This window comes from Rhagoletis zephyria, unplaced genomic scaffold, assembly GCF_001687245.7.
Source record: "Rhagoletis zephyria isolate East Lansing unplaced genomic scaffold, Rhagoletis_zephyria_1.1 Rzeph_scaffold_13787, whole genome shotgun sequence".
NCBI lineage: Eukaryota > Metazoa > Arthropoda > Insecta > Diptera > Tephritidae > Rhagoletis > Rhagoletis zephyria.
The window spans coordinates 1-11,717 of NW_016170858.1; the positions used below are offsets into that span (position 1 = coordinate 1).

Here is an 11,717-nt window from a genome sequence, read left to right on the forward strand (position 1 = left end):
CTAATGCATGAAAATCCTAACCTCAAAAAAATCACCCGTTACATAGCTTGTTAACTATACTTATGTCCTTATGTGTGCCATGCGTGCGAGCTTCCCAGTGAACTTTTCGCTTGGAAAATAGTTGAGTTTTTGCCAAGAACTGTCTACTGAAACACGGCGCACAGTGTGGAAATTGAATTTTTTTCATGACAAATTCGAATATCTCGAGAACTAGAACAGCTAGCAAAAAAAAACTTCAACAGAGTTTTGAGGCTTTTGAGATGGAAAATTAATATTTATATATCTACATATATATAATTTCACCTTGCTGCAGTGCCGGATTTAGAATCCATGGGCCCCTAGGGTTTTCCATGGTGCAGACACCCCTGGTAGTACTAAGGCAAACGGCGGCCACGGTTTCCCTCCAGACTTCGTAAATTTTAAACCTCGTAAATTTCTTTTTTGTTCTGCATAGTAGTATGGGTACTGAACGAAAAAAACCCGTTTTAATTTTTCACATACATATGTATCTTCGTTGGTTCGCGAGTTTTGATAGTATAGCCCATTAAATTTTAGTAGGATAAAGTGCAAGTTTCAAGTAGCTTAAAATACCCTTGATTTTTTAATAATTTAAAAATTTTGGTGAATGTATGTATATTCCATTTTATAATTTTTGTACAAATTTTGAAATGCGCATTTAAATGCTTGCATTTATATGAGGTAATCTAAATAAACTAAAGAAATATAGACAAAACTAGTCGAAATAAGGCATATGCTTCTTTTATATCTGCCACTAGTATTATGATCTTCTTTGCACCACAAAATACATTCGTTGGCTTAAGTTTTTTTGCATCGAGCTGTTTAACCCTTAACCCTTTCGCGACGGAGTTTTATTTCCGCTCTCCCAAGGTAAAATAATATATAAAAAAAAAAATAAATGTTCCGTATACTTAAAAAATCATTAAGTCCTTACATTATCCTGGGACATATTGTCCCAATAACAGTCTATGCTGGGACAATATGTCCCAATTAGATGCTTGAACATAACAATTAAATTGACCCTTTAGTTTTTTTATTATTTAAATATTTGATAAACTTTTTTTTTCTTGCTGGAAAAGTACTAATTTATGGTAGCGAGTAAAACACTTAAAGCACAGTGCATTCTTGCGTCCGGAGCAAACATAATTTGTTCTCATTTCTTTTTGTAGCGAAGTGCATCGTACGCAACGACAACAGCCACCGTTTTTAATATTTTCTTTATTTATACTTTTTATAAATTATTTATTTTTACAATTTGAAAAAAAAAAATTAAACTACGTTTTTTATTGAAAAGTGTAATGTTGACAAATTCACTATTTTGACGAGCGAGCCGAGCACCAAGTCGACGAGAAAGCTTTATGTGGGCAGGCGTACTCATAGAAAGTACAAAACTTAACCAAATCAATCCTTCAGATTTGTAATCACAGTGACTTAGATCATGGCTGTTGAAACTGCGGCCGCGGGAGTGAGTGGTATCAACCTAAACCCTATGGCTGTGCCGGTGGCACGCGTACTCCGTTTACCAGCCGCTGACTCCACGAAACGACTTTGCTTATTTGTTTCACTTTTTTTCCTGATATAATTTTTTTAATTTTTCACGTTGCTAGCGCCTATGTAGCCTGTGCATAAATTCGGCCCTGTCTGTAGAAAGGACTAAGTACTTGTACGTTACCGAATAAATGACTTCTGGATTTTAATTTTAGGCAAAATATCAACGTTTTCTTTCCACACGGACGCTATGAGAAACGCGAACCACCTAAACCTTGCAATAATGGTAAGATTTTGAACCCTGACAGATCCTTGGTTGACCAAAACATCAGTCACACAGAGATTTTTGAGACAGGCTCAACATGAATGAAGGACCTCAGGAGATATCAAATAGAGAACAACATCTTAATTCTAGATATATCAGCTGGGAAATAGAAAACACTCTAGTCACTAGTTATGCCATTCGAATAGCAAAGGCTTTCTTTTTGCCCATTGGAGATTATTGAAGCAACTAAACAAGTTTGGTGTGGCACATTTTGGTTAAACAGTGCAGGTTGTGTAGCAAAAATTAGGAAAGAGCAAAGCCTATAATTCGTTCAAGTGAAGCTTTCATAAGGATCATTTGATCTAGGCGAACATAGGCTGAATGAACAACGCGAAAAAAACTCGTCTCTTCAATAACACGTAGGTCAGGGGAGGTGTTTAATCGAATCGAAGGTTTTTAATATTTATAAAGATAAACTAGGGTCACAATGACTAGGTGGACTGCTAACTAAGCATACAATTTTGCTGTCTTGCGAGTAGCGGCAGCAATTAAATTTTCTATCTTAAAAAAAAGCGCTTTAACTACAACACATATGCCTAATTTTACGAATTCTATCCACTTGACGCAAAGTTGCAGTAAAAATACTGCTTGTTACCTTACAGCTGCGATGTTGCAACACCAATTGAATTGCCTGCGCGTAAAATTACCTTCGAATGCCACACCATGATGCCCTTGCTGAAAGCAGCTGCATTTTAGATGCAAGTATTCTTAAGGTCAGCTCAGAAAAAGCCAATTAAAAAAAAACACTCAAGTGACTGAGTGACTGAGTGACTTTTGAGTGAATGAGCGAAAGAAAAGGTGAGCGGCACAGGAAATGCATTTCCTGTCTGCCTCTTTTAGAGAGCCCAAAAAGCATGTGCGTTTCCAACATACTTAATGAACGCAGCGACCTCTACAGGCACGCAGTACTTGAGCAACTGTGTATCTTCTCAACTGGGAGCAACAGCGCTTGCTCTCAACTTGAGAATCTCAACTCGTAGCAACGTTACTCTACGAATACCTGGAGCGTGAAGAATTCTTACTGCTGGCTGCTCCAAACGAGCGCTGCCACGCTAAGTTGGGGTGTAGCCACAATTGTGGAGTCAACCACAAACTTGCAGAGGCTAATTTATGAGCGCTGTTGAGAGAAAAACTGCAGCTGCCGCCTTTTTGATTGCTTGCTGCTCATTGGCGCTCATTTTGGCTATCTAACCTTAACTCGAGTGCTCAGCATGCTCAACAGACAATTGCATTTTTCAAGGCGCTCCTGCTTTGTTTTTTTTCGTTTTGCTCAGGCAAACTGGTTTTCCTAGCTACGAGAACTCACGTGAATACGAGTATTCCACCAAACGTAGACGACTGCTTCGTTTGCCAGCGCAGAGTGAGCTGAGTTGCTGCACAAATACACTCCAATTAGGGTGGTTTCTGCTGCTTCTTTCTGTCTCTGACTCTGACTCTGGCTGTACGCTGCTGTTTAGTCAGTTGACTGTTTGCTGGTTTTAGGTAGCAGAATTATTTACGCTTGGCCGCTTCTCTATGGGCCACTAAAGCGTACCGAGGTGTTGTTAGCGCGTCAAGTTCGTTGAAGATTTAGTATAGTTCGTTGCTTGGCCGTGTGCGGTTGTATACTTTTGGATAATCGAAATAGTTATTACCAATACACCAGTGAACATTTTCGAAACTTAAACAAAAAAAAAGCAAAAAAATTTAAAATCCGTCATCTATACGAGCATAAATGAAGAGCGCCGTGCAAGGTGAAAAGCTAATTAGCTCCAAAGTGCCAAATGTAAATGAAGACAGTGTGGATTTTTTGAAAAAAAAAATTGGTGGCGCAAAAGCCGTGATTAAAGCGAACACTTGGATTATCGCTCACGGTGATGCAGCTGGAGATTTTGAAAAAATAAAATAAAATAAAAGAAAACTAAAAAAAGGAAGAAACAGAAATAAAGCAGTGTTTATTTTATGAAAATCATAAAGCTGTTTTATGAAAAATTAAATGAATTTTGTGATTTTATATGAAAACTGAGCAACAACAAACAAATATATGTATGTGCGTGTGAAGTACTAAATACAAGCAACTAACTGTACGAGCTGTCAACGGAAATGCGTTATTAGACGTTTTATGCCGAAAGCCATTAAAAATTGATAATCAAAAAGTTATTAAACAATCGAATTGTATTGTAATTAGTGACCAACGATTGAATTTCGCTTGCCTGCTGCCGTGGGAAAAGTTTGCCGTAATCGACGAATTGCATGCTTATTGATATTTAATGTGCACGTGGTGATACTGCTAAACAGTTGGAAAAGGTTGGTGGCGCTTATTTAAAATTCCTATTTCATTTTTAAGGAAATGTGGGATTAATTATAGCCAAATGTAAAACTTTCATAATAAGTAATTTCTGTGAAAAGTAAAAGAAAATACTATTTGAAAAATTATTTCAAACTATCTACTAAAATTGGCGTATTTTAGTAATTATAAAAATTTGCAAAGTAACTAGATATTTGCGCCAAAAGGCTCTGCTTCTACCTATAGGCAAAGCATTAAAATGTTCCACATAAAATATTTTTTAAACCAAATTTTTGCTCAAAAATATTAATAAATTTTTTTTTTTCCGAATTTTGAAAACATTTTTAATTTAAAAAAAGATTTCAACACTTAATGGAGTTACCTTTTGGAGTTTTTAATTCGGTTCTAATTCTTTTTTTTTAACTCGACATTTTAAAATTAAAAGTAAACTTCATTAATTTGACTTTCAGCGCTAATTTTGTACGTATAAGTATGGCGCCAAAAAATTTTTTCCGTTTCGTTAAAAAAAATGCTGAGTTAATAATGATGTATACGATTATCAGCAAGTTTTAGACTAAAAATAAATTAACTAATTGTTTCATTAAAATATACACATTGTTTTGAAAAATGAAAAGAGAAGTATGCCCCAAATAAGAAAAAAATGTGTAAAATTTTTTGGAGTTTCACAAATATTTTGTTTAAAATTTATTGGTCCAGTAAATTTCAACTGGTGGTTAAATACAAATAGTATAGATTTTATAAACTTTTTACAAAAAAAAAATTTAAATTTTTTCATTCAAAATTTGTGATTTTAATTATGTAAATATGTTTCAAAATTAAGAAAAGGAATATGTATTATGTTGTAATGTGCAATAGCGAGGGCCGAAAATCCGCGTTTTTTTTATAATTTTGAATGGTAAGAGGAAAAATATGGTCCATTATGCTCTAAAAATAATCTGTGCGAAAGATGAAAATTTTAGGTCAATATCTTATTAGGCTTTCCCATGTCCATCAAAGTTCAAGTGCTAACAAATTTTTTTCTTAGCTTACTTCGATTCTCTACAAAAAAGGTCCATATACCAAATTATGTATGACTAATACTTCCGAAGATAATTGCAATTTTAGTAAAAAAATGTATTAATTAATGTATCTATTATTTTTTGTTTGTGAACTTTGATGGACTTGGGCGAGCCTAAGATATTGACCAATAATTGTCATCTTTTACACAGACTGTTTTTAGAGCATAATGGACCATATTTTTGCTATTACCAATCAAACTAATGTGCATACACGTACATACATATGTATGATATGTACATGACCAGGGCCTATATTCAGTACAAGTTATCTTCAATTTTCACAAAAACTAGTGCCTGATGACAGAACCCATTTGCACTTAGTTGGCTGGCATTACTGCTGCTAATGCTTGCTTAGCAATCCAATAGTAAATTCTTTTAAAAAACGATATACAAGGTGTGCATTAACATCATCGATCACAGTTAATCGGGGGATTTCTATATCAGAAGTTGATTTTTGTGAAAATTGCAGATAGGTTTTATGATTTAGGATATAAGTTGTATCATAATCCCTTGATATGCATACGTATATCTTATTATTTCTTCAAAAGTTAAAACTAAGAAAAATATCTAAATAAATTTTAAATTCCTTGTATATAAATTTTCATTAAAAAAAAAATAGAATAGGCAAAAATTTTTTCGAATAAAAAAATTTACGATTTCTACAATTTGTTTGTAGTATTTGAAAATAATCTGGAAATTTTTTTTCATAGTTCAATTAAGCTCATAAACAATTTTTTAATTATGTGAGAAAGTATATTTAGAATTCTTGAAAAGTAGATAATAAAAATTTAATTTTAAGAAACAAAACCATTAACATTTAAAAAGTGCTTTGAAATAATTTTAGATTAAAAAAATAAATAAAATTCGAAAGAAATTACATGAAAGAGTAGGGAAGAAGTCCGAATTTTGAAATAAACAGAATTATTGATTTATTTAGAAAATTGTATTATACAAAAAATTTAAAAATTTAAGCAATTTAAAAAAAAAAAAATGCTGGCCGCGTTTTTTACACGCATACATACATACGTATCTCCGCTGAAAATTTGTATGGACCTGTAAGCGACAAACTTTATGTGTGCTAAGAAATAGCTGTTGATAAAGTTAAAATTTCTTATTTGAAAATGGATATTTTTGATACTTGTTTTTTTTTACACGTTAAGCGTAGATGTACATACATACATACATAAGTATATGCGCGTGAAAAACACGTTAGTGGCTTTTTGATAGATATGAAAATTGATCATATATTTCTTTGATATTCATCCCGAAATCGGTATGTGTTTACATATTTAACTCCTCTACAACGTAAGAATTACAATTCAAACAAAATTTTCTTTTAGTAAATTATTTCAAAATTTAACTTTCGACACTTACAGGACCTACCAGCCTATATAGTTGAAGTTATATTAGAATTTCTTAAAAGCTAAATATAAATATTGTTTTGCGAAAAATTGTTATTTTTAATTTAAATTTCAGTAGGAATATAATTTTTAAAATAGAAGCAACTAGATTGAGAAAGTGTATTGCTACGTATGCATATATGTATGTATATATTTAAAAGAATATATAAACATTAAACACTTTCAAAAAATTTACGAAATTAAAAAAAAATTTTAGTTTAGTTAAATTATAACATTTCACATTGAAAAACTACAAAAAACTAGTTTCTTAATATTCAAGAAAAAAAGTTAATATAATTTATTTAAAACAAAATTTGAATTGCCAGTTTTTAAAAACAACTTGGCTTTATCTCTGTTGCCATCAGCATAATAAAAGCAAAACTAGAGCAAAGCACATACAGAAAATTTTAAATATTTAATTAGTTTTGACATTTAGGCACTAAAAAAATGCATAGCGCACTCCAAATATAACCAAACCGTGCGTTCAATTTTTCTTGCCTCTAAATTTTCTTATTTTATTACTTCCATTCATTACTTATGTATCTCGCACATTTCCATACATTTCACATTGAATTAATTTCCTCCACTTCAATGCATTACTTAACCCATTCTTTTTTTTTCTGCGTCTCTTCTTTTCCTTCGCAGCAATGGAACGCTTATAAAACCAACCCATTACACACGCTAAACTCAACGACTTATTCGACAACGCATTGTAACGCATCACAACGACAACGAAAAACCACAACAGTCTTATCGACTGTAAATCAACAAAAAAAAACAACAACAAAAGTCACACACACACGCCCGAAAATGTCGCATTTCGAAAAAATTTTCTTCATTTCATTACTTTACTTCTTGCTGCTCATCGCCTCCACCCGCGGTTTAGCTAACTGTCCGCCTGGCTGCCAGTGCGATGACAATACACTCGTCGTACAGTGCGGCGAAGGCCAATTGGATGTGCTGCCCATCGCACTCAATCCGTCCATACAACGTCTGGTTATACGCAACAACAAAATCAAGACCATCGATTCATCAATACAATTCTACGCCGAGCTGACGTTCCTCGATTTGTCTTCGAATCACCTGATGACCATACCGCAGCGCACCTTTGCCTACCAGAGGAAACTGCAGGAGGTGCATTTGAATGACAATAAGATCGGTGCGATCAGCAATAAGACTTTCATTGGCCTATCGGCGGTAACGGTATTGAATTTACGCGGCAATTTAATTTCCGAGCTGCATTTGGGCACCTTTACACCGCTGCTTAAAATTGAAGAGCTGAATTTGGGAAAGAACCGCATCGGCTTTGTCGATCCCAAAGCGTTTGACGGTTTGTCACAGCTGCGTATTTTGTACTTGGACGATAATGCGTTGACCTCGGTGCCAGATCCGGTAGTTTTTCAGGCTATGCCAAGCTTGGCCGAACTCTTTTTAGGCATGAACACTTTGCTGACAGTGCCGTCTGCCGCCTTCCGAGATGTGCCCGCACTGACGCGCCTCGATCTGCGCGGCGCTGGACTACGCAATATCTCGCATGATTCCTTCAAGGGCTTGGAAGAGCTGCGGCAGCTGGATCTCTCCGATAATAGGCTGACACGTGTGCCTACTTTTAGTCTCAGCAACATGGTGCGTTTAGAAGAGTTATCGTTGGGACAAAATGACTTTGAAGTGATTGTGGAGGGTGCTTTTGTCGGTCTCAAGCAGCTGAAGCGTTTGGACATCAGTGGCGCACTGCGGCTAAAACGTGTCATGAATGGTGCATTCTCCACAAACGGCAACTTGGAGTACCTCAATCTGTCGTCGAACAAAATGTTACACGAAGTGCAAGAGGGCGCACTCAGCGGGCTGCCCAACATGCGTCACGTTATACTGAAAGCTAATGCGCTCACCTCACTAGCGGAAGGCCTATTCCCATGGCGCGATCTTGTGACACTCGATCTGTCGGAGAATCCCATCTCCTGTGACTGCCGCGTGATGTGGCTACGCAATTTGTTGGTGGAAAAGAATGGCACAAATGATGCAATCTCAGAAGTCTACTGCGCTTTTCCCGACCGCCTGCATGGTGAGGCCTTGCGCAATCTAAACCCAACACTCATGGGCTGCACGCACACCGATCCCCGCAAGCAGGCCTTGATTGGCGCGCTGCTCGTTGGCTCGGCGGCGACTTTAACCGCGCTGGCATTGATACTCTATCGCTGTCGCCGCAAGATACGCGAGTACATCAGCAGCGGCGTGTGGGGAAACTCGGCTTTAGGGCGCAAAGAACGCGAGTATCAGAAGACCTTCTGCGATGAGGACTATATTACGCGCCATCAGCATCATCCCTGCAGTCTGGGCATACATTCGACCTTCTCGAACACCTATACGCCCCACCATCCCGCTGCCGCACGTCATTATGGCTTCTGCACCATGCCCATCAATGACTTGAATGCCCCGGATGCACAGAAGAGTCTACAACAGCTGCAAGTACCCACCGCCACAGTGCTGAATGAGAAGAAAGCGCTACAAGCGGGCGTTAATATCGACGATTGCACGCCCTACTCGCTGCGTTTAAAGCCCTGCAATGGCAGCGTTGCTGAGCCGCAACAGAGCGTGAACCATTACACGAAACCACAATTCGCGCACACTGCCGTCACGCTAGATGTAGGTGAGTCGTGCTACTCGTACGCCGATGTGCCAATGATGCATTCGCCTGGGGTGAATGCCTGCGAAGCACGCCAACATCAGCTGCGCCTCACCCAAGACCACTTCACACAACAGCAACAGCAGCAGCAACTGAAAAAACAACAACAGCAACTGCAGCAGCTACAACAACAACCGTTGCATTATGGCACTTCAGCACGTAGCGACTGTGATGCGGCTAGTGATGTAATGGATGCCAACTACATCTACAGCAATACACACTACTCGATGCCGTTGGAACAGGGACGCATGGCTAAAACGCCCACACCACCACCATTGCCGCCAGCATTGCCCCTGCGTAATGGCATGGCGACTACGGGTCGTCGCTCATTCATGTCGGGCAATGTACAAAAGCAACAACAGCTGCAGCAGCAGAATAATAATACAATGCGTAATCCACACTGATCGCAGGTGTTTAGTGTGGGTAATGAGCTGCCGCTGGCGGTGCGCTACCCCACCTATCATCATCCGAAGCTGAGCTTGTATGCTTAGTGGGGGCGCCAACTGTGATGTGACCGAGTGTCGTAGCGTAAGCAAATGTGTTGCAGAGTGGGAAGAGCATATAAGCTACGCAGGAGTAGTGTTTAGGAGAGAAGAAGAGATAGCACTTCAAGTATTACTACCGATGCCCCTAAGTACATAAATAGAAAACCAACGAATTATATTACTTAAGTAACTATTACATAATTACGAGTAGCAGCAGCAAAGACAATAGGCTAAGTTTGTGCACCTAAAAATATGTTTTTGAATTTATTATGCAACGGTGGGCAGCGAATTGCCTGCGGGGTTAAGGCATAAATACAGAAATGAAATTACTTTGCGAAATATGTACATAACTGAAAATTATTTCATAAAAAGTAAAATACAATTTGCTTTAAAAATTTGCATTTTCGCTGAAAGTTAATAAAAAAGCAAATCGGAGGACAAAAATTATTTGTAAATATATGTATAAGGCATAAAAGTAGTCTAACGTTTAGCTGTAGTTAATAAGCATCATTTTATTTTGAATTTTTTATTATTTTGACAAAAGCACTGAATTGTAGTAATGGTAATTGTATTGATAAGCAAAAACTTGTACTTATTTAGCGTTTAGCAGTTTGTAAATTATTTTATTTAAAAGTTGTTTAGTTAGTTTATTTAGTTTTAAGAAGAATTTAAACGATAATTTTAATAGTTAGAAGAATATTTAAATTAAAGAAAACAGAAAACTCTAAAAAAATAACAAAATCAATAAAGGATAAACTTTTTCGAATTAAAAAATAAAGAAATAGGTTTTTCAGTAATCAATGTTGGGGGGATAAGGCTTAGAAAATTCAAGGACCTGGATTCTACAAAAACCAAATATAGATAATGTAAAAAGTAGTTTTTTTAGTTGGACTCGGCCAAAAACGCTTAGGCGGCTACATCCCCAATAAAGGAAAGGTTTATTTCAATACATATTTTTTTAGTTAAAATATAAAAAAAAAATATTTTGAAATTTAATGTATGTAACTATTTTTTAGAAAGAAAGTTTTAAGTTATAGACGGACAGCCAACGACTATTAAGACCCTCAAATCTCTTTAGAAAACATCAAAAGCGGCGATGGGGTGCCTTAATAAGCTGAACATTCTTTGTCTGATGAACCAAGTTCAGGTTCTCTGGGTTACAGAGCATATAGGTATGGAAGGAAATGAGATTGCCTATAAATATGCAAAGGAAGTAGCATCGACAGCGGAAATCACTACTGGGACTATCCACCAAGTCTAGAACAATCCAAAGCACTATGGGAACTTGTATATATGTAACTTAAGACGCTTACAGAAGTTTTTCCAATCGTAACTTAAAGATTTTCACAAGAATTCTTATTGTACATAGCAGGCTGAACTTTCACTTGTCTAAACTGGGAATTTATTCGCATGTTATGCAGATTTCGCTGGCTGGTTATCAACACGGCACCGCACATTTTAGAACGTTGCGCTGATGCACAAACGCAAAATTAACTTGCAGAATCATCTAATAATTAATAGCGCGGTGCTTTATAAATTATAATCATTAAAAAGTATATTGAGAAGCTAATTGTAAATCGAGAATTGACACATGATTCCACTGATAGCATAATACCTAATAAACCCGCACCCGAATTGAACATCAGAATGTGTCCCTCAGACGACGTGAAACACTGACTAAGCTCAAAGGAGACTAAACCAAGTCACAGTTAGGAAACAAGAGTGGCTAGAGTCTCACAGTCTCCAACTAGCGGCGAAAGATTTGATTTTCGACGCAAATAAAATATACTGCATAAAAAGCGAATGTCTTCACTGAGTAGATTAATGGCCAGTATAGAGGGGCCAACCCAGTGCAAACGAAATCTGCCCACGTCTAATCGCATTTACAATGGAAGAGCCAATTCGTGTGGATATTATTTTTTTTCTTCCAAGCACTTCAGAGACGGATCATTGCGGCTCATAAATCTCAATTC

General features: G+C 36.7%; 1 protein-coding gene across 1 annotated transcript; it reads left to right on the plus strand.

Annotated features, from left to right (window-relative positions):
- The first annotated feature begins 3,795 nt into the window (after positions 1-3,795).
- trn (tartan) lies at positions 3,796-9,858 on the plus strand. The gene is made up of 2 exons (XM_017634599.1): positions 3,796-4,117; positions 7,222-9,858. The coding sequence occupies exon 2, from the start codon at positions 7,387-7,389 to the stop codon at positions 9,661-9,663; it is 2,277 nt and encodes a 758-aa protein (XP_017490088.1). The 5' UTR covers positions 3,796-4,117; positions 7,222-7,386; the 3' UTR covers positions 9,664-9,858.
- The last annotated feature ends 1,859 nt before the right edge of the window (positions 9,859-11,717 follow it).

What these genes read in the sequence shown, in the direction of transcription:
- trn (XM_017634599.1), top strand. Translation starts at nt 7,387, where the DNA reads ATGTCGCATTTCGAAAAAATTTTCTTCATTTCATTACTTTACTTCTTG.